This window comes from Sphaerodactylus townsendi, linkage group LG09, assembly GCF_021028975.2.
Source record: "Sphaerodactylus townsendi isolate TG3544 linkage group LG09, MPM_Stown_v2.3, whole genome shotgun sequence".
Lineage (NCBI taxonomy): Eukaryota > Metazoa > Chordata > Lepidosauria > Squamata > Sphaerodactylidae > Sphaerodactylus > Sphaerodactylus townsendi.
The window spans coordinates 53,314,847-53,335,581 of record NC_059433.1 but is presented as its reverse complement, the minus strand read 5'-3'; the positions used below and the strand labels follow the sequence as shown (position 1 = coordinate 53,335,581).

General features: G+C 38.2%; 1 protein-coding gene across 5 annotated transcripts in view; it reads right to left on the bottom strand.

Moving 5' to 3' along the window:
* Window positions 1-8,598: 8,598 nt before the first annotated feature.
* SNTG1 (syntrophin gamma 1) overlaps window positions 8,599-20,735 on the bottom strand; it is a 319,036-nt gene continuing 306,899 nt past the window's right edge. For all 5 annotated transcript variants that reach the window (XM_048507574.1, XM_048507572.1, XM_048507577.1 and 2 more), the window contains one exon: window positions 8,599-10,118. In XM_048507574.1, coding sequence (XP_048363531.1) covers window positions 9,945-10,118 — 174 coding nt within the window. In that variant the 3' untranslated portion in view covers window positions 8,599-9,944. The remainder of the gene's footprint in view (window positions 10,119-20,735) is intronic.

Genomic DNA, 20,735 nt, shown 5'->3' with positions numbered 1-20,735 from the left:
GGGCTCATTCCACACATGCAGAATAATGTAACTTTCAAACTGCTTTCAGTGCTGCTTTGAAGCTGTATCGGAATGGCGAAATATCCACTTTTGCAAACAGTTGTGGCAGAAAGTGGTTTTGAAAGCGCGACATTATTGTGTGTCCCGAAGGGGCCTAAAGGTTGTTAGCTGCCCTAAGCTCAATTTCAGTTGGGAAGGAGAGAGCAGGATAGAAATCAAATAATAAATAAATGAATCATTCATTTCTGGTTGTCTCATAATTGCCAGATATTGTAGCAGAGATGTTAGAAAACTGATCCAGACTGGTGGGCTCCAATTGGTGCTGGCCCTCATTATTTTACATGCCATCCAACAAATCTTTAATGATGATCCCAAGAGGGACGGGTTAAAGAAAGCTTATCGTTGTACCTTCTCTACAAAAAAAAGGAGACCCCCAGTGTCCCTCTAATTATAGAGCCCATCAGCCTTTTTATCTATTGCTAGGCAAACTGTATGCTAACTACTTACTGAAAAATTAATTAAAAGAGCTGGACAGACCAAACATCAGCTACCATTTTCGGCCCAGAATCAACGATCGGGTTTCAGGCAGGTAATTCCATTCTAGATCACATGTCTAATTCTCCAACATCTTGCAGGAAAAAGTAAATATCGATAGTACAAGGAAAAGAAACAAGCTTTATGCTGCTTTTCTAGATTTGAAGGGGTGCCTTTTGACTCCGGTTAGATAAAGGAGACTTCTTATGGTATAAAAATTAAAATCCCTAAACATGGAACAGAGACTTTTAGCTCTAATTAAAAGCGTTCCACACGAATACAACTTGCCAAATAAGAAACCCAAGAGATGTATACATTAACAGAATCAATTTAAAAGGTTAACAAAGAGTTGTTAACATGGGTTGCCCACTGGCACCCAGTCCTATTTTGTCTATTTCTTTCACGACTTCCTGCAACCTTAACTAAAGAATTGATGGCCATCCACCACTGCTAGGTTCCTACAAATATCTACTCATGCTCTATCATGTAAGATGACCAGCTTGTTCTTTTTTTTGTCATCTTCCCCAGAAGTAGGCTTAAAATCGCCTACTTAAACTGCAGTACAGATTACTGTCATGTAAATAAGCTGACGCTCACTCATGACCAAGTCAAAAGTTATGATCTTTGCAAAATCCTAGGCGTAAATATAGGCTGGAAAGTGAACAACCATGTCCCAGAGCAAGTAAATAGCCAGTTTAGATATCTAGGGCTCCCTGTTATTCGAGCTACAACCTTATCTTTGGGTCTCCACAGCAGCAAACAAAGTGATGAGAACAAAGCTAAGGTGAACGCTGCAGCGATTCTCCATTTTTCTATCCTAAAGGACCTGCCAACTTGTCCCCGCCTGCACTGAAAAATCTTCTCAATGCAAGAGATAATCTCTCAGCCATTGTACATTGGAGCCCCAATATGGATTACCCAAATTAAATCACCTTTTGAGTCAGTACAGGCATACTTTTTTTGCGAAGAATTTTAGAGGTCACCAAGGTGTGTGTCTCTTATGACACCCTATGTAGAGAAACTGTGGACAAAAAATAGCATGGAATTGATGGCATGAGACAAGAACATTTTAAGTACTGGACCCAAATTCATTTTGAGCCCAAACCAAACAGCTTTATACATCAACTCTTATCAGAATCTGCTTCACCTGTGAAATGGTTGGCTGACATAGATAAGAAACTTAACAACTTATGGGCTTAGACAGCCGACCAGTTCCAAACTAATATGTCTGCCATCAGAATTCATAATGAAATTAAATCTGTTTATTAGTTGAAGAGAGAGGAACTGGAAATGGTGCAGGGGGAGAAAGCTGCTCTCCACAGGTCCTTGGGAATTGTCCGATCAGACCATTGTGCCATACCCTATTTGTATTTTATTTTGTGCAATCCCAAACAACGCCAATGGAAGTACGCACTTTGGCTCAAGATTTTAGCAGCATCTTGCCTAGCGCTATGACTCTTGGCAGGTATAACTAACACTCCATATGAGAACAGGTTATGCCAATGTAATATGGCCGTTGTTGAGAACTTGTTCAACATGTACTATTAAGGTTAATGTCAATATGTACCGAGAATTCGTTACGCTCTATATACATCTGTCCATTGATAGAGAGCTCAAACGATGTCAGGCTACCATCTACTATGAATTTTCTACTCAACGGTTCCTGTGATCTCGTTTGTGAGAATGTTGCGAGTTTTTTGAGGAACTATTTGGTCAGGTGCAATCATTGTCTACATAGTAGTAACAGCTAAATTATTTTATGTGTGCGTGAATGTTGTGAATGTTCAACGTTGTTTTAATGTATTTTAATATTTTAATGTCTCAGTTAGTGGATAAATGCCCTCTTTTACTAACTCTGTAATTTATAATGCCAATAAAGGCTTTGGAATTGGAATTGATATTGATAGAGCAATATTACCATTTAAGCTAGTGACAATTATTACATGGTTCTGTAGGGAATTCCCTAAATTAGGGCTTGAAGAATAATTTATTTTGCGTATTCCAGAAAACTTACCCCAGTCCAGGCATATCCATTCCCAAGGCGTAGCGTCTTTATGGAGGTGCTCCGACAGATCTTTATATTTGGATCCAAGTTTTTTGATTGTAATAGATAGTAGAGACAGTCTTGAATTAGACTGATACTTGCTATAAGTTTAGACTCAACTGTAAATGTAGAATGCACATATAAGCTGAGATTCAAATAAAGTAGTTAAAAAAGTATTTTATTTTATATTTTCATTTCTGTTTGAGTACAAATCAAGGAAACAAAATGAAACAGAAGGAAGGGTTTTATTAGTGATACATAATGACTTTAAACTACTAGATGAGTTGTGAGTCACAATCACAATACAAAGTCACAGACATAATTTAAAAAGAAATAAATATTTAGATAATTTTATCTTGTTTCTGAAACTTCAGTATTAATAAAATATATAGTGCTTTACATTACATTTGATCTGTCCTTCCCCCATTACAAACTGAAACTCATAAGACATTACTAATATACTGAAGCAATAAGAATAAGCCAAAATTAAACAATTTAAATATGTGTGTGTGTGTGTGGGGGGGGGGAGAACAATTCTTGACTGTATTATTGAGAGTGTGTATCTTCTGGAAAAATAGTCATTTTTCAACCAATATATACATATTTTATTTAAAGTTATATTTATATGATAAAATAAATTTAAAATATGCCATGGAATGCAGAAAAAAATCAGTTTTCACTGTGTTCTGAGATTATTACTATCATTTGAAGGGGAGAAACTGAATTGCTAGATGATGTTTGGAAAGGGAGCTCAAAGAGTCAATGATATACCCAGAATTTCAAAGATAATTCTTCTAAATATAACTAAATTTCTCAAATTATTGTTACATACTATGGCTGAAATCATATGTTTAGGTATGTGCATGGAAGCCTAACAGAATAATTGTATGCATAAGTACCTTTGCTCAGGATTTCAGTGTGGGACTCTGATTCAGATCACCCCAAATACTGTGATTTTTGGTTCAGGCTGCTCCATTCATGTGCAAGGTAGAAAGCAGATACACACCTTCTATATTTAGCATTGAGTAAACAGATCTGCTGCCTATATTGAAATGAATAGAACCTCCCTTGTGAGTAGAGAAATCTTCTTGTATATGCACTCATGCACTTGTTAGTGTCACTAAATTGGGGTCCATGTCAGTATACAAAATCCCTACAAATTAAATCATTTTCCCTTTTGGGGTCATAACTCTGAATAATTCTTCAGCCATTTCCAATACAGTTTCATTCAATGAGAACAGGCATTTTTATTATTGTTGAAGTTTGTTTTTCTTCATAGAAAGTAGTGCTATCGATAACATGATTCAGGTAAGGCTTTAAATACATGCATGGAAAATTATTCATCGTCAAGCAAGTACTCCTGACACATACCTAGAGCTCATCATATCTTCAAATGCACTGTCTGAATAAATTCTTCCCTTCATTTTTGAGTGCTTCTGTCTGCTCTATGCTCCATTAGTTCAGAGGGCCTTGAACCAGCTGAAAAAACCCATGTATAGCTCACCCTGATAAAAAGTAGCAAGGACAAGAGTTTTAAAAGCTTTTCTAGAAATCCGCATGCTTAGTGCAAGTTCAAAGTCGCATTTGTAGACTGATATGGTATTGAAAGGGATTACTAGCTCGACTGCTGCACAAAACAGATCAGAGATTTCTCACTATGTTCATTCAAAGCTACTTAGTTTGAAGGCAGCTGGAAAAAATTATACTTTCCCCTGCCCCCTCCCCCATTAAAAAGGTCAAAACAATTCAACAGGCATTGGGTTTTTTTTTTTACCCCTCTGACTTGTTCATAACATTATCCATGTCTTGGAATACACTGACCTGAATAGCCCAGGCTATTCTGATCTTCTCAGGTCTTAGTAGCTAAGCACAGTTGACCTTAGCATGGGAGAGTTCCAAAGAATAGCAAGATGGGGGCAGGCAATGGCAAATCATTTGTGAATATATTATTTATTTATTTATTTATTTATTATGAGATTTATAAGCCGCCTCCCCCCCAGAGGGCTCGAGGCGGCTCACAGAATAGCTGCATGTTCAACAACAATCAACAAAACATATCAATTACAAGGGTGCAGCTTATATTGGTTTGAAAACCATATCAGGGATTGCGATAAATGTAACTGACAAGGGAAAAAATCCTTGAAACCTGCTGATTACAGCTGAATGAAAAGTTCAAGCAAGGGTACAATTTTCATCATCATCTACACTAAAGAACAGACCATTATTTGCACCAAACATGTGGATATGGCATGGACTCAAAGAAAGCCCTGAACCATCATAGTGAAACATACTATTTTTATAAGTGGACTGTGAAACAGAATGTGTGTATACATCATTTTCTTGTTCTCTCTCGCTTCTAATGAGATGGTAGAAGTGCTGATAACACTGCAAAACTACAGCAAATTGGAATTTAAGAATCACAGAATCTTAGGCCCTTTCTGCACTGCATTTTTGCCATCCCCAGGGCGCCGTATATGGCCCGAGCGGAAAGGGCCACAGAGTTGGAAGAGACCACAAGGGCCATCAAGTCCAACCCCCTGCAATGCAGGAACACACAATCAAAGCACTCCCAACATATGTTCATCCAGCCTCTGTTTTTTTCCAATCTATTCTCTTGTATGACATGATTTTTCAAACTATTCAATCTGTATGATTTTCAATCCATTCTCCTGTATGATAGCTGTTACAACATCTATCAAACTAAGCTGAAATCCAAAGGATTCTTATGCACCATGTCTTTTCAGCCCTGTTGCCTTCCCACTACACCTTTTGCACTCCCCAAATCCATTTGCAATGGATAGACTCTCCAGAACAGGATCTGATGCCATATAGATGCTTTAGCAGGAATGAAAAATAGGTGGAGACCTCATCCATGTGCAGAAGCACTTGGGTGCATGCCCATAGCTCAGTGGAATCTAACCCTGGCTTTAGTTTTGTAAAATTTTACACATATACTTTCATCTACATAATCAAGATCTGCAACAAACAATTAAACCATCTTGAGAAAAAAGGACACACATCATTCCTCACTTCATTTTTAAATCATGAACTGTTTGTATTTTACTAAGTGAAACTTATAAAAATTCGGAGTTAAGAGAATTAATGCACTTATGAAAATTTAGAGCCTCCAAGTCACGGGGTACATATACATGCACAGTCTCCTTGATAGATAGAGCAAGCTGACAAATCATTGACCAAAATTATCATAGACCTTCTCCAAGTTCAAAACAGGATTGGTCCCAGAGTATGAGCCAGGTACATTGGAAGTCTGAATCATATATATTTTCATATAGCTATTTTCACAGGAATTAGGAAAATCCAGAATTTACTTCAATTTTAGTACTTCTCAATTGTTAACATAAATATCAGAGTAAGACTACTTTGAAGCACCATCATACCTACAGACAAATGCCACATTAATTATACATACAAAATAATTGGATGTATGCCCATAAAAAATAATTCTTATTCCTAACACTCTTAAAATGGACTGACCCACAGTTCACCAAGTTAAAATGATCTTTAGTAGCAGAGCTGAGAAAGGCCTCTTCAGTAAGCCTTTGAGAGCAAATTCCAGTCATAGTACATAATACTGGGCAAGCTGGACCAGTGGTTGGCACAAGGCAACTTCATAAGTTTATATGAATTACTATGAACATCATTTTCTTAAAGTGACACACTGGCCAGTTAAATTGATAATAATCCATTCTGACTTCATTTAGAAGGTACAAATAAGGCAGCTCTAATAGTAATATCCAGTCACATTCCACAGTCAAGCTACTACACAGTAACCATTATAATATTAGAAATATGGCCACATCAGCAACCTCCTCTTTTAGATTAATCTTTTCTATTATTTGTTATTGTACATCCTACTTAAATTTCAAGAATTTTGATTTTGCTTAGCAAAATAGACAGTTTTGAATTTAAGTGCAGTAGGACTTAAGTACTTAAGTACAGTTGTTACAATGGTTGCCACTGTGGAACTTATTTGGTGTGGGGATTAGTGTAAATGTATTGGACGTGATGATATATATTTTAAGGCACAATTATGATAATTTCCATTAACAAATGCTAATCTTAGATGAGATACTAAGTGAGCAAATTAAATGCATTAGAAATAACAAACAAAACAAAAATCAACCATGGTTAGAGGTTTACGTGACCTCTTTTTTTAACTTCAGCTAAGGTCAGTGAGTAAGATTTTGGTGTCAATTTCAATTCACAATAGATCTGTTTCGTGACAAATTTTCACAACTGGATGTTTTGAATATATGAAGTAAATTGAATTCCTGGAGCTAGAAATCAAGATATTCCAGATACATGAATCTGCCTTGCTTTCTCAGACATATTTTTGTGAATTAGTAATTAAAATAACATAATGTAGACTTGTACAGTAGATCTGATATTGACATAGGTATGGGTATGGGAGGTGGATCTGTGTAAGAGAGGTCTCTTAACATATTATAAACTGAGCCCAAACACCAACAAATGTTAGACTCTGTTCTGAAGCAGTTCCTCAGAGTCAACAGGTGTTCTCACCACTGCTGCTGCTTCTTTTCCTTCCCACATATATCATGGTTCAGAGGTCTCATTGGAGAGCTCTGTGAGAGACTTCTGTAAGATTATGCATCCTTATAGATGAAATTCTGAGTATTAAATGAACCATCTTCTTTGCATTGGGATGCTGCCATTGCAACTTTCAAGGCATGGTTGGGTTTGTGAGAGGGGGGGGGGAGGAAAAGAAATGTAGAAAAAACCTTCATGCTTGTTGCTGTTGCCACAACAACCAGGTCACCTGGGTGAAGACTGGACAATCTGAGAAGGGAGATTTTGGGGAAATTTGTTTGCCAGCTGTACTCCTAACGCCACAAAGAGTGTGACAAGGTCCAAACTTTGGAAGTGAGCTATTTCCTGGTATTTTCTTTAAGCAAATAACTTGTTTTAGATTATCTCCTTCTGAATACAGCCAAATCTGTAACTGTCATGCAGATAGGCAGAGACTGCCTGGCTCAGAAAGACATCATTCATGAAATGCAGAAGGGGAGCTAACATGCTAATACAGATTCAAATATGTGAAGAATAGCATAGATTTGTTTAGCTTAAGTGGCAGCACCCGTATATCTGTAAATTGTTTTTAGCATAACTGTTTCAGATACAATTTATAATATCCCGTAGGTGCAAGCTGTATACAATTAAACCACCAAATCAAACTAATCCCAAAAGGGGTTGGATCCTGTATATATATTGCAGACATACCTAAGTCTTAGCAGGTCATCATCCTGCAATATAATTTATGTATTGTATATCCAGTGAATATTTCAGTCACAGTTTTTAATCCATGCTAGACAAGAATTGTATTTGAATGTTTGGCTGGTAACTGCCTTGTGTTACAGAGTATTATGTTTGTGCATGGGCTTATAAAAAGAGTTTTACACTTCTTTTCCAGGCAATGCTCTAGGAAAGTATCTTGTGATGTACTGTAGAGAGAGGAATTTTTTTTAAAGTCAAAGGTCTATAACTTTAAGGCCATGATCCTCAGGTAACTGCCTTTTATATACTTCCACTAGCTCAATGAGAAATTTTGAGGAAAAAGAAAAAGCTCCACTGCATGGATGGATATCGCTGCCGACTTTTATGCTTTAAGGCCACAAGTGTGGAATCTAAATGACTGAGTACATTAAGTAGCATTGATTTATACTGAGCCTAAGAACATTTAGTGGTATACTGGATTGTGCGTGTTCTATCTGATACAAAACATAACTTATTTACGAAGATGCTTCATAATGGCTGTTCAGAATCTCTTTAGTTTTATGCATTCTGTGTACACATTAAAGAGCAAAATGCACTGCTTGTTGATTGTACAGTTATCATCAAGCATTTTTTAATTATATAATAATATGGTCTTGCTTTATGTGTTCGTTGATATGGAAACATTGGGGTGACAGGAATTCCATCATAACAATTGTATTGTTTCCAAGTTTTACTTAAAAAATTAGAAGGGGGAAATTGTTCCATCAAATGAAATAAATCTTTATTTTTGTAAGATCATTTTTAGCAGCTTTGAATTAAATCACTGAAAAAAAATGAGTTACATTCCAGTTGGAGAAATCAAATTTAAAAGTGAAGCCTTGTGCAACCTTTACTGTGCCAGTAATGAAATATAATATTTGGGATTTGGAAACAGCCTGGTAAATTAAGACACTTCTGTATAAAAATAACCAACAAAAGGAATAATTGAACAAGTTTCACACTGGCTTGTAATTCATCAATAATGAAATTACACTGACCGTACAGATTTTCAAAAACAAAAACATATCTAGAAATATTTTTTCAGTTTAAGGCCATGATCCTCAAGTTACTAATTCTGCACCATTCCACTATCTCAACAGAACAATTCCAAACTCACAAGTAGCAGATATAATGGTGTAAGTGTGCCCATACTTTACCACTTTAGTTTGCAGGTGGTAGCTCACCTGTTAGAAATTTGTCACATACACACAGACTTATACACACAGAAAACTAACATGCTGAGGAGAAAGCTAAACTATAATTATTCTCCACAACATCTCATTTTCTAATTTGCATGACATCTTGTGAGCCCCAACTGTCATCTGAAGTAAACTCAGTCCTCTCTTAAAATTACCACTTGTTCTGATATTTGTGAGAACCAGGCTAAAACACTGCAGTGGCTTAAGTATTTTAGACTTTGATAACAGATGGCTTAACTATATTTATATATCCTTAGAAAATCTGTTGTATTAATTTATGGCTATACTTTTATAATTATTATTATAACTATAGAAAACAAAGCAAAATAAGGAATGATGTAAAAAGGATACAGATATCAATTTGCAACAGTATTTAAGGTGCTTTCTTTGCAAAGTAAATATGGGAGAATCTTTTCAGTTCACTTCTTCGTTGAGCCTTTGCTTCCAACATTGTCACTTATAGCCTAACAAGAGGACATTAGTTCTGACCCAGAGCTATGTTGTCATATAAAAACACTGGGAAACAAGAAAATGATAGATCTCTGTGTACTACTATGGAGACTTGAAAATTGTACTAAATACTTAAGTGCAGTGTTGGGTCATTTTTTTTGTTCCTTCTTTTTCCAGTATCATTCAAAGCACAATCAAATTACATTAAAAACATATTTGTCCATTCAGGTATTTCCTCTTGAATTGTGTACTGGTGCCTTGCAAAATTAGGGTTCAGTTGACGATCCCAGGTGACCACACACTGCTGAAAATTGCCACTGTTGAGATGGATCTCAGGCTTGCTGTTCTTCAAAGGGCTAGTCCGATGAATATTTATACATAGTATTATATATTCCTGGAAGTGGCAAGTGCAGAAATGGGAAATATCAAGTTGTATACTTCAGTTTGTTAGTGCCAGAAGATGTAGCAACAGCAGCAGTAGCAGCAGCAGGTGCTGTGGCTTGACTGCCAACATAAAGTGGATCCAAACATGCCACTTTGGCAGCAAAGAATGAATGGATACAATGCAGGACTGCAAACAGGTTGGAGAATTCCAGCTCCTGAATGAGAAAGCAAAAAGATTAAATGTAAGAAAAAATCCATCCATCCATCCATCCACCCACCCACCCACCCACCCTAACAGTTTTCAACACCATACTGTAGAGACAAACTGGAAGAATCTTAATTAATCATATCACGGACGGACTCTTTATTTTTCCCCCTGCTGAACACTGTGATAAAACACTTGCTTTGCACAATGCAGTACAATTCTAAGTGATATCAATTTCATGTAAGAAGTTAGTTTCTAGCATGTTACAACATTTAGTCATGGAATGGATGAAAAAAATGTAAAGGAGCAAGAAAACAAAGAAGGCCACGTTCACTCTTTGAGATTTTTTTAAAACCACATGCTATGATGAAATGGTAGCTCTTAAATCTCATTTCAGGGTCTTATTTTCAGAACAAAAATGTCATGAAAAATATGAGCTGTAATTTGTGCCAGACACATCATAATTCTGCAAATTATATTATTTTGAGGTCACTTTAAAAAAATAGAAGTGGTTGTCAGACTTACTACATTCTCCTAGGATTTTCATTGGTGTTTAGGTGATTTGATGAACCCTTTAAAAACTACCCAGCACTTCAGAACTGATTTATTTCATTATTTACCTAATTTGTATACTTCCTCAGAAGAGGTTAGAGCAGCTTATGTAGGGGATCATGTCATTCTATCCTGACAATGGCTCCATGGCTGGATTAAGCCATTGCAGGGCCCTTTGGCATATATTATAAAGGGGCCTTTGTAGAAGGCTCACTGTGGTGGCTCAGGTGCACCCTCCAGTGATGTAACAGTGCATGCTACAGTGGCTTGGGAGCATAAAGGACACAGCAAGGAGCCAACACATGCCTGCACACACAGAACCAACAGCACATACCTTGCAGCATGCAGCTCCCCTGATATGTAAACAACATCATTGCCAGATCATGAGAACACTGTGAGATGCTGGTTTCACCCAAAGCTTGCAAACATTTAGTGTAGGGTCCTTGAAAATGCAGGGCCAGTAGCATGAGCTACTTTTGCTACTAGGTCAATTTGGCACTGAATGGCTCCCTTTGCATGGTAAGTTCAACTGTATGGATATGACCAGTGGTGGGATTCAGCAAGTTCGCACCAGTTCAGCAGAACGGGTTGTTAAAATGGCACTTACAAACAATTGGTTGTTAAATTATTTTGAATCCCACCACTGAATATGATTGGCCAAAGTGGCTCAATAAGCTTCACAGACGAATGAGGATTTGAATCCAAGCATCTCTTCGATCCACACCCTAGTCAATATTTGCTAGATTATGCCTTGCTTTGGAAAAATGTTCTTTAGGAGAGAATGCTGCTAGAACATGGCCATACAGCCCGGAAACCACACAGCACCCCAATGTTCCTTAGGTTTCTTCAGGCTCACTTCTGAAGCCTGCTATTATGCACCCACTATACATATTCACCATTCATCTTAGTTAATACATACTACATAATAATTTTAATCTAAGATATGTTCACTAGCACACACACATTGACAACACTACTATTATGGGCACGTATCCTATCACTCTACTCAGCGAAGTTTGAAAGTTTCCATTCATCCTAAGGAACCTTCCTCCAAAATAAGTGGCTCTTCCTCTAACTGAAGAGCTACACAAGTTGGTAGAAGGCTTGAAACTTTGCTGACTGGAGTGGCAATATAAATACAACTGCCAGTAGTATCATTTATCAGTAACTTTTACAACAGCCTTACATGTGTTGACACTATTATTATACCCCCACATTGCAGATGAGGAACCAAGGCTGAGAACTCCCAGCTTACTGAAGGCCAACAAATGATGCATGGCTAAAGTGTGATTTGCACTGGGAACTCACACATCATACTTTGAACCACTAAGCTTCACTAGATCCACAAAGTAATAAACACACACGTAGCATTTTTCATTGTAATTTAGAAGGAAAAGCTTTTTATGTGCTACAGTTGCATTAATCTTTCTCCTATTATTTGTGATGCATTTCACCCAGTGATTTGAATGAACAAATGAAGACTGGTGAGCTACTGATTTTCATTTAGTAGATAATAAATAAAGGTAATGGGAAGCTCATACATGTTTTACTAAAAGGGAATAGAGGTTCTATGGAAATTCCCCCTAACCCAATGTTATCACCATTTCTGGTTGTTACGGTTTTTGTGAACCTGATAACAAAACAGTAACACTCTATTTGCTAAATACTGAAGCTGTGAAGAGTGTGAATTTAAATTAGGATATTTTCTGAATGTGGTTTGAAAACATCCAAACAGACAAAATCTTGACAGATGTTTTATTTTTGAGCGTTCAAACATAGGGTTATAGAAAACAATAATAAATTTTAAAAGCTGCATCCTACTACTGAAGGTTGAATAACTCTCTTATGATTCATGCAATTTCCACCTGAGTTGTCCTGGATTCAGTGCTCTGGGGAAGTGTTTTATTTCCATGCTTCCCACTGACTCATGATGCATTTGTGAACCTCCTGGAATTTCCCTGGCTTTCTCATTTTTTCCCTATTTTTCCTAACCCCTTTTCATTGCAACCATTTGTTTTTTTCTGCCTCCAGGAGGCTTTTCATTTTTAAAAAATCATTACATCAATGTAATGTTATATCAATATGTGTACAAGGTTCTGTGAATTCCCAGTTTTCATTGAAAAAAGAGCAAGTCAAGAGCCTGTCTATTGCAGAGATATAAGGAGAAAGGCATATCTCTGCAATGGAAAGGTACAGAGACTTACTTAAAAAAATTAATGCAGGGAATTTAGAGAATCTGATATACATACTGGTATGAGGCCAATTGTTTAACAATATCCAGTGCCAATTTAAAAACATAAAAGCCCCATTGGCCCAGGGGAAGGTTGGTGGCTGCTTCCAGGGTAATTGGGTAGCTAAACTGTGGGAAAACCTGCCACATAGAAGCCCCATTGCTGCCATGCTTTATCAACAGCCAACTAAGCAATGAGAAAATCAGTCAAGCCTATGTGAAGAACACCTCAGTTCCCTTGTTGCCAGACTGATTCATGGTGTGTGTGTGTGGGGGGGGGGGGGGCTCTGTTTTATGACAGTGATGTCTCTACCCCTTCTGCCAATCTTGGGGTGCCTAGCAGTGCAGTGCCCAAATGGAGAGTCCATTCTCTGTATTAGCACAGTGTACCCACAAGGACATACAGTAAATAAAAACTTGTCTGAACTCGCCCTCACCCAGATCTTCCATGCAAAGCACCTATTTCACATCCTTCCTATAGGAATTATGAAAGCACAATTATTCTGTCCTGGAAAGTGTTTCCATGTGTTTCCTTCGGGACCGTCTTACCCCATATGTCCCTACATGGCCTCTACGTTTGTTAGAGGCCAATTTACTGGTGGTCCCTGGCCCCTCGATGATGCGGCTGGCCTCTACCCGGGCCAGGGCTTTTACAGCCCTAGCCCCTGCCTGGTGGAACACGTTACCACCAACTATCCGAGACCCTCTTGAGGATCTTGGAGAGTTCCTTGGAGGCCTGTAAAGACCCGATATTGTTCCACCGGGCGTTTGGAGGGGCCGGCCGCTGATGCCCCCTCCCCTTTCCCCCTCCTTTTCTTTACATTCTGGGTTCTCCGCTTCTCTGTTTTATTTTCCAGGGTGGATCTATGAAGTTCTGTTTTTATGATTGGATGCCAATATAATATTATTGATTGTTGTTTTAATGGGGTTTTTATTGTAACTATTGTTTTATTGTGTTGTTCACCGCCCAGAGCCCTTCGGGGGAGGGGCGGTATATAAAACTAATTATAAATAAATAAATAAAATAAATCTCCAGCCCTGGAGTATACACCCCTGTATAGACAAAAGTTATGTTAATGTGAATGCCCCAACAGTTCCTGCCCAGTGCTGTATTAATTCAATCAGAGGCATAGCTACAATGGTGAAATCCAGGGACAAATGTTATAAGAGAAGTCTGGAGACAGTGTATAGCAGACTTCTCTCTGTGATACACCTCTGAAGATACCAGCCACAGATGCAGGTGAAACATTAGGAACAAGGTCTACCAGACCATGGCCACGCAGCCCAGAAAACACACAACAACCAACATTGAAAATAATGCTGTTTGGGGGGGTGGATTGGGAATCTACCCTGAAACAGCATCACTTTCAATGTTGTTTAAACTAGGGAGCCCAGAGTCTCCCTTTAAGATGGATTTAAAAGAAGAACCTGGGCTCTCTAGTTTAAACAACATTAATAGTGATGCTGTTTCAGGGGGGATTTCCCCACCTTCAAAAATAGTGTCACTTTCAATGTTGTTTAAACTAGGGAGCCCTGGGTGTGTTCAGATTTGTGTGTTGGGGCATGTTTTATAATGTGACAGTGACTTTGAGATGACCTGGTGCAAAAAATGTTGTTTGGTGGTGGGGGGGGAGGGTGGCCGCCCATATGAGGTGGGAGGCGCAAAAACAGAGATTTTGCCCTGGGCTCCATTTTCCCTAGCTATGCCTCTGGCATTAACCCTAACCCTAACTTATTATTTTTATTTAATTTATTCAATCTTAAATTATTCCCAAAATTGTAACAAAAACCTGAAACCTAAAACTGACCGTAGCCCTATTCTCGGACTGCACCCTAGAACTCAACGTAACACTAAGGCAACCCTGAGCCCTTGCCCTTGCCTTAACCCTAATTTATGATTTTTATTTAATGTATTAAGTCATAAATTGTTCACAAAATTGTAACGAAAACCCAAAGCCTAAAACTGACAGTAGCCTTATGGTCGGACTGCGCCCTAGAAGTCAATGTAACACTGCTAAACCTGAGCCCTTACCCTTGCCTTAACCCTAATTTATTATTTCTATTTAATTTATTCAGTCAAAAATTGTTCCCAAAAGTGTAAAAAAAACCCCAAAACCTAAAACTGACCATAGTCGCATTCTTGGACTGCGCCCCAGAACTCAACGTAACACTAAGGCAACCCTGAGCCCCTGCCCTTGCCTTAACCCTAACTTATTATTTTTTATTTAATTTATTCGGTCATAAATTGTTCCCAACATTCTAACAAAAACCCGAAACATAAAACTGACCGTAGCCCTATTCTCGGATTGCGCCATAGAACTCAACATAAAACTAAGTCGAGCCTGAGCCCCTGCCCTTGCCTTAACCCCAACCCTAACCTATTATTTTTATTTAATATATTCAGTCAAAAATTGTTCCCAAAATTGTAATAAAAACCCAAAACCTAAAACTGACCATAGCCCTATTCTCGGATTGCGCCATAGAACTCAACATAACACTAAAGCAAGCCTGAGCCCCTGCCCTTGCCTTAACCCTAACCCTAACCCTAACCTATTATTTTTATTTAATTTATTCAGTCATAAATTGTTCCCAAAATTGCAACAAAAACCTGAAGCCTAAAACTGACCATAGCCCTATTCTCAGACTGCGCCCTAGAATTCAATGTAACACTAAGACAACCCTGAGCCCCTGCCCTTGCCTTAATCCTAACCCTAACCTATTATTTTTATTTAATTTATTTTTGGTTACAATTTAGGAACAATTTATGACTGAATAAATTAAATAAAAACAATAAGTTAGGGTTACATTTAAAGCAAGAGCTGGGGCTTGGGATTCTACCCTGAAACAGCATCACATTCAATATTGTTTAAACTAGGGAGCCCAGAGTCTCCCTTTAGGGTGGATTTAAAAGGAGGATCTGGGCTCTCTAGTTTAAAAAACAATAAAAGTGATGCTGTTTCAGGGTGGATTCCTCCCTTCAAATAATAGCATCACTTTCAATGTTGTTTAAACTAGGGAGCCTTGGGTCCGTTCAGATTTGTGTGTTGGGGCATGTTCTATAATGTGACAGTGACTTTGAGATGACCTGGTGCAAAAAATATTGTTTGGGCATGATGGGGGAGGGTGGCCACCCATATGGGGTGGGGCGCAAAACTCAGATTTTGTCCGGGCTCCATTTTCCCTAGCTACACCTTTGAATCCAATGCTTCTTCCTCTGACTAACCTTTCTAACAATTGCCTCATTTTTATTGCCATTATTCTTTAGCTATAATTCCATCAGCTACTTTCCCCCTTTCAAGCACTCCTGATCTTAGACTATCAAGCTAATGCCTCAACCCATTAGATTAACAAACCAATAATTAAGGTTGATATCTGCCTCTTGTCTTTCCCTGGAAAGGCAGGACTTCTCTTTGTCCTGTGAAATGAAGGGCCACCCTGCATAACCCTGAAATTCTTTTTTCTCCTATAAAGAGCTTCCTTGCTCAGTATCCCTTGTTCAATATCTCTGGACACCTCTCTGTGATATTGCTTCACAACGAGTGCAGGCTACTCAGCTCTGTTCATCAGACCATTCCTGTCCAAGGTAGGTAACTATAACCCTTACTTCCCCATTTCCCTCATCTATTGCAGACCTTTCCCTTCACAACTGCTTATATCTTAGGACTGTGTGTTCTTGTTTTGATTATTGTGTGCTTGTATAGCCTCATTATATCTTAATAAAATTGTGAAACATTTGTTCTCCTGCGGAATTTCTTGCAAAAGGGGACTCTTGTAAAACATAGACAATCAAGATCTTGAACTTGCCAGGCTTTTGCTAAGCCAAGAGTCTGCTCTCACTAATTCCTTACTTTAAAAGGGAGAGACTCCCACAATTTGAGATAACATTGCACCACAAGCTCCTAACTTTCTCCTCCTCCCCCTTCTCCTTTGAATGGGAGGCCACATTCTGGAGCAGCAGCCAGGATTTCTTGCAAGAGGAAAGAACCCCACAGGTGGACTAGGTCAGTAGTGGAATATATGCAGACTGCTGGGAGGGGTAATAGGTGGCAGCATGCCAGACAAAGGAGAAAGAGATGGTACAACTACAGACAAAGGTGGAGATGCCTGTGGAAAGGAAGAGAAAAAAGCTTGAGGAAATCTTTTCCCCTGTCCATTCTGGGGCTCATCAAGCCACCTCTGTAGAGACACCCCACAGCTAGACACTGCATGATCCACTCAGTTTCTCACAATTAAAATCATGAGAACAAATCCATATTCAGTTCTTCTACGCACACACATTCACACATCTCAGTCACACCACAGTCAAGGGGAAAGCTGTTTGGTCCCCTCTACCAATGGACTGATAAAATAGAATTATCTAAGCACCACACCCATCAGAAAAGTAAGTCTTCAAGAAAGTTTTCAAAAAACCATAAACTAGCCTCTAATTATTGTCATAATTTATATCCTTGGTAATCTAGACATACTATAATGAAGAAGTATCATGCATTTTCTTGATCTTTTTCAATAATGGAGATACAAATTATATTGTACAGAAAATTTCTGCATAATGGTGAATTTAATACTGTGAATGATTTCTTGAATAAACTGATTCAAATAATTTATTCAAGAAATTAGTCACAAAATTTCTTTAACAAATTGTATGTGTAGCACAGTGATTACTATATTTGTGATGTAACTATTGATCTGTAATTTTGTAATGTAATTATTGATCTGTAATTCACAAGGAAATAAATCATTTCTTTAGCAAGTCTTGTAACATGTAATACCAGTAACATGGTTAATGCTAATTTTAGAATAATTTTATTCAAATTTGAACCACAGTTTTATATCATATGTTGGCACATCTAATTGATGAGACAAGTGTACACATAATGGATTTAAAAGCTAGAATTTTTCCTCTGTTAGGATCTATTTCTTCCCTATTTTGAATACATCTTATAACAGACAGGTCCATTATGCATAGACATCTTTCCTCAGGGCTCTTTGTGGGCTTTTCAGTGCACAGTGGACTTGCAGAGGGGTCTCCTTGCATTTTTCCATTTACATGGAGGAGCCATTCTCTGCTTGCCCTGAAGCTAGCTTGCTGGTCTCAATGGTCTCAGCTTTCTTGGTTCTTTTAACTGCCCGTGAACTCCTCGTAAAGGCACAGATCTCATGACACTCATAGTGGCAAGATAAAGGTAGATAGAAATAAATGCAATTCTAAAAGCTTCAACAAAGCCCTTTGATAGCAGGTATATTGATATTGTGTCCCCTTTCCCAACATACCTGAAAGATTGCCTACTCCAACAAATGTACAGCTGAATGTACAATTCAAACCCCATATTTATTCAAGTACTGATCCTTGGTTTCCTTTGTAAAGTGAAGTGTGAATGAGGTAAAGTTTGACTTAGCATAAATAACTACCATGGTCTTTCTTCTGAATTTCTACTAGGGCAACAGCTCTAATACAAGCAAAAAAATTGTGCTGGATCCCACCCAATATGTATTCAATTCATGACAGTTTACTGAACCACTTGGCTTGCCAGTCTTGTTTATAATTAGAATTAATAAGACAATTTTCAGTATAAAATACTGAAATAAAATACTCCCCATACTTGGAGCAAACTGCCTAGCTAATTTTGAAAATAAACTACTTAGTTCAAGTGAATGGTGCAGAGGTCATTTTATAATAGTAGAACTTTCTTGCTATTTTTGCTTATTTGTACAATTCAGCTGTTCATATTGACATGAATATATTGCTTATAAGAGTCCTTATATCATTTTATTTATCAATGTTGCTTTATTTTATAGAGACCCACTGAAGTCATTTGGAAGACCAAAACATTATGTGGCAGCTTTTGACTACCAACCAGATGGTTTTATGTTAGCCTCATAGTGGTCACAGTGTAAATCCAGCAATTCACCATACAATCATATGTTAATTTTTCCCCCCAGCAGTGGGCAATTACATATTCTGAAACTGAAGTGAGGTAGCCAACAAAGTCCAGAACAGATATACTATTTGGCATTTTGGCAAGTCAGACAAGAAACACAGTGCTGGCAACTTTATAAAAAAATATTAAATAACTATGTTGCTAGAGGTCTTTCTACCATTGCTTTGAAATATAAATTCCAGAGGTGATTACTTTGGGATAAAAAAAGCACCCTAGGTTGACTTTGATGAATAGGTGTTATTTTACATCTTCAGGCAGAAAGTGGCTTTCTTGGATTAACATCAATCGTGGTACCTCTAGATGGCTACATTCTTTCAGAATACAGAAAAGCTACTAAGTACCTAACAGTCTACGGAGAGAATGTTAAAACTGCAACTGAATAACTATACATTGCCATGGATATAAAGGGGAAGGGGCAGAATGTTGTGGAATGTTGCAGGCAAATCTGTATTGCTTTGGACAGTGATCTCATACATTCTTAGTCAATCACAGTGCACCAAGCTGCCCCAAAAGTAAAGCTCCAGAGCTATTGCCTGACAACTTTTCAACTGAAAAAGCCGTTCAAAGGCCCTCCCCCCCAAAAAAAGGCCATTTCCCAATACCAGTGAAAAAGCAAAAGAGTAAAAAGCTTTCTATAACAGTCTTCTATGTAAACTTGATTCTAATCTCTCTATATAATTAAGAAATCTGATCCTGACAACACACTTCAACCAGTCACCATGCACACGCAGCTTGGGGGAAGGATTTACACTGAATGGGTAAAAAACTACATAAACCAATCAGCGGAATGTGGTGGTTACTCTTCAAAGTGACATTGGCCAAACCTCTCTGCACTCTGCCACCCATCAGAACACTGGTTCTGCTCATGGAGAAAGGGGAGGGACTGCCCTGAGGAGGACCAGGTGCTGTTGACAGCAAAAAGGGAGCGAAGGGAAGAGGTCACATGGCCAGGCCTCTCTGCTACCAGGGAAGGATGGAGGATGCGGGAAAGAAGGAAGGAAGGAAGTTTCTGCTGCCTGCCTGCCTGATAACGCACCCAAGCTGCTAAGGGTGAGGATGAAGCATTTGAGAGTGTGAAAAATAGAGCCTCTACACTGCCTTCATTTTTTTCTTCCTACTGCAGTAACTGCTGTATGCCCTGTGCAAACAGTTTGTGAAACACTGCAGAACCCTGTTGATCAAACTGTCTATTTCTCCCACTTGCAAGCAGGCACAAAGGCTGGCAGGACTGACTGAGTGGTCTTCCTTCCCTTTCCTCCCTGTATGGAAAAGCCACTGTTAATATAATAAGAACATCACCAGTTGAAGCCATGGCTGTAGCTCATTAGCCTCCACTCAGTTTAACCTGTCCTTTTATTCCATGACTACTAAGACTACTCAAGAATCTTTGGTGAGGTACCTTGTCAAAAGTTTGTGAAAATCCAACTACATAATTCCTACTGGATCACTGTTATCCACATGCTTGCTAACTTTCTTACGGAATCTCAAAAAGTTGGTCAGGAAGAAGCCATGTGGATTTTCTTTAAAGATATTTTGTTCCTCTGTTTGCTTCAAAGTTCAGTATTTAATAATAGTTTCTCACCATAGACTTTGGTGGTAGGTGGGATATAAATTTACAGAATGAAAAAACAAATAACCTGGAACGGATATTAGCCTAACTGACCTGTATTTTCCCAGATCCGCTTTGGCCACATTTTTGAAACTCACTATAATGCTTGCTACTTTCCTGTCTTCCACTATGAACTCTGATTTTAGTCATAAGTTACAAATACTAGTTTTTTAAAAAACTTTTTTGGTCCATTTAGACCTGAAGACTTATTAGTTTTCAGTATTCCTAGTGGTCCTAGCAGTTCTAGATATCATCAGCTCAATCTGGCTCAGTTCTTCAAATAGATTTTCCAAAAAA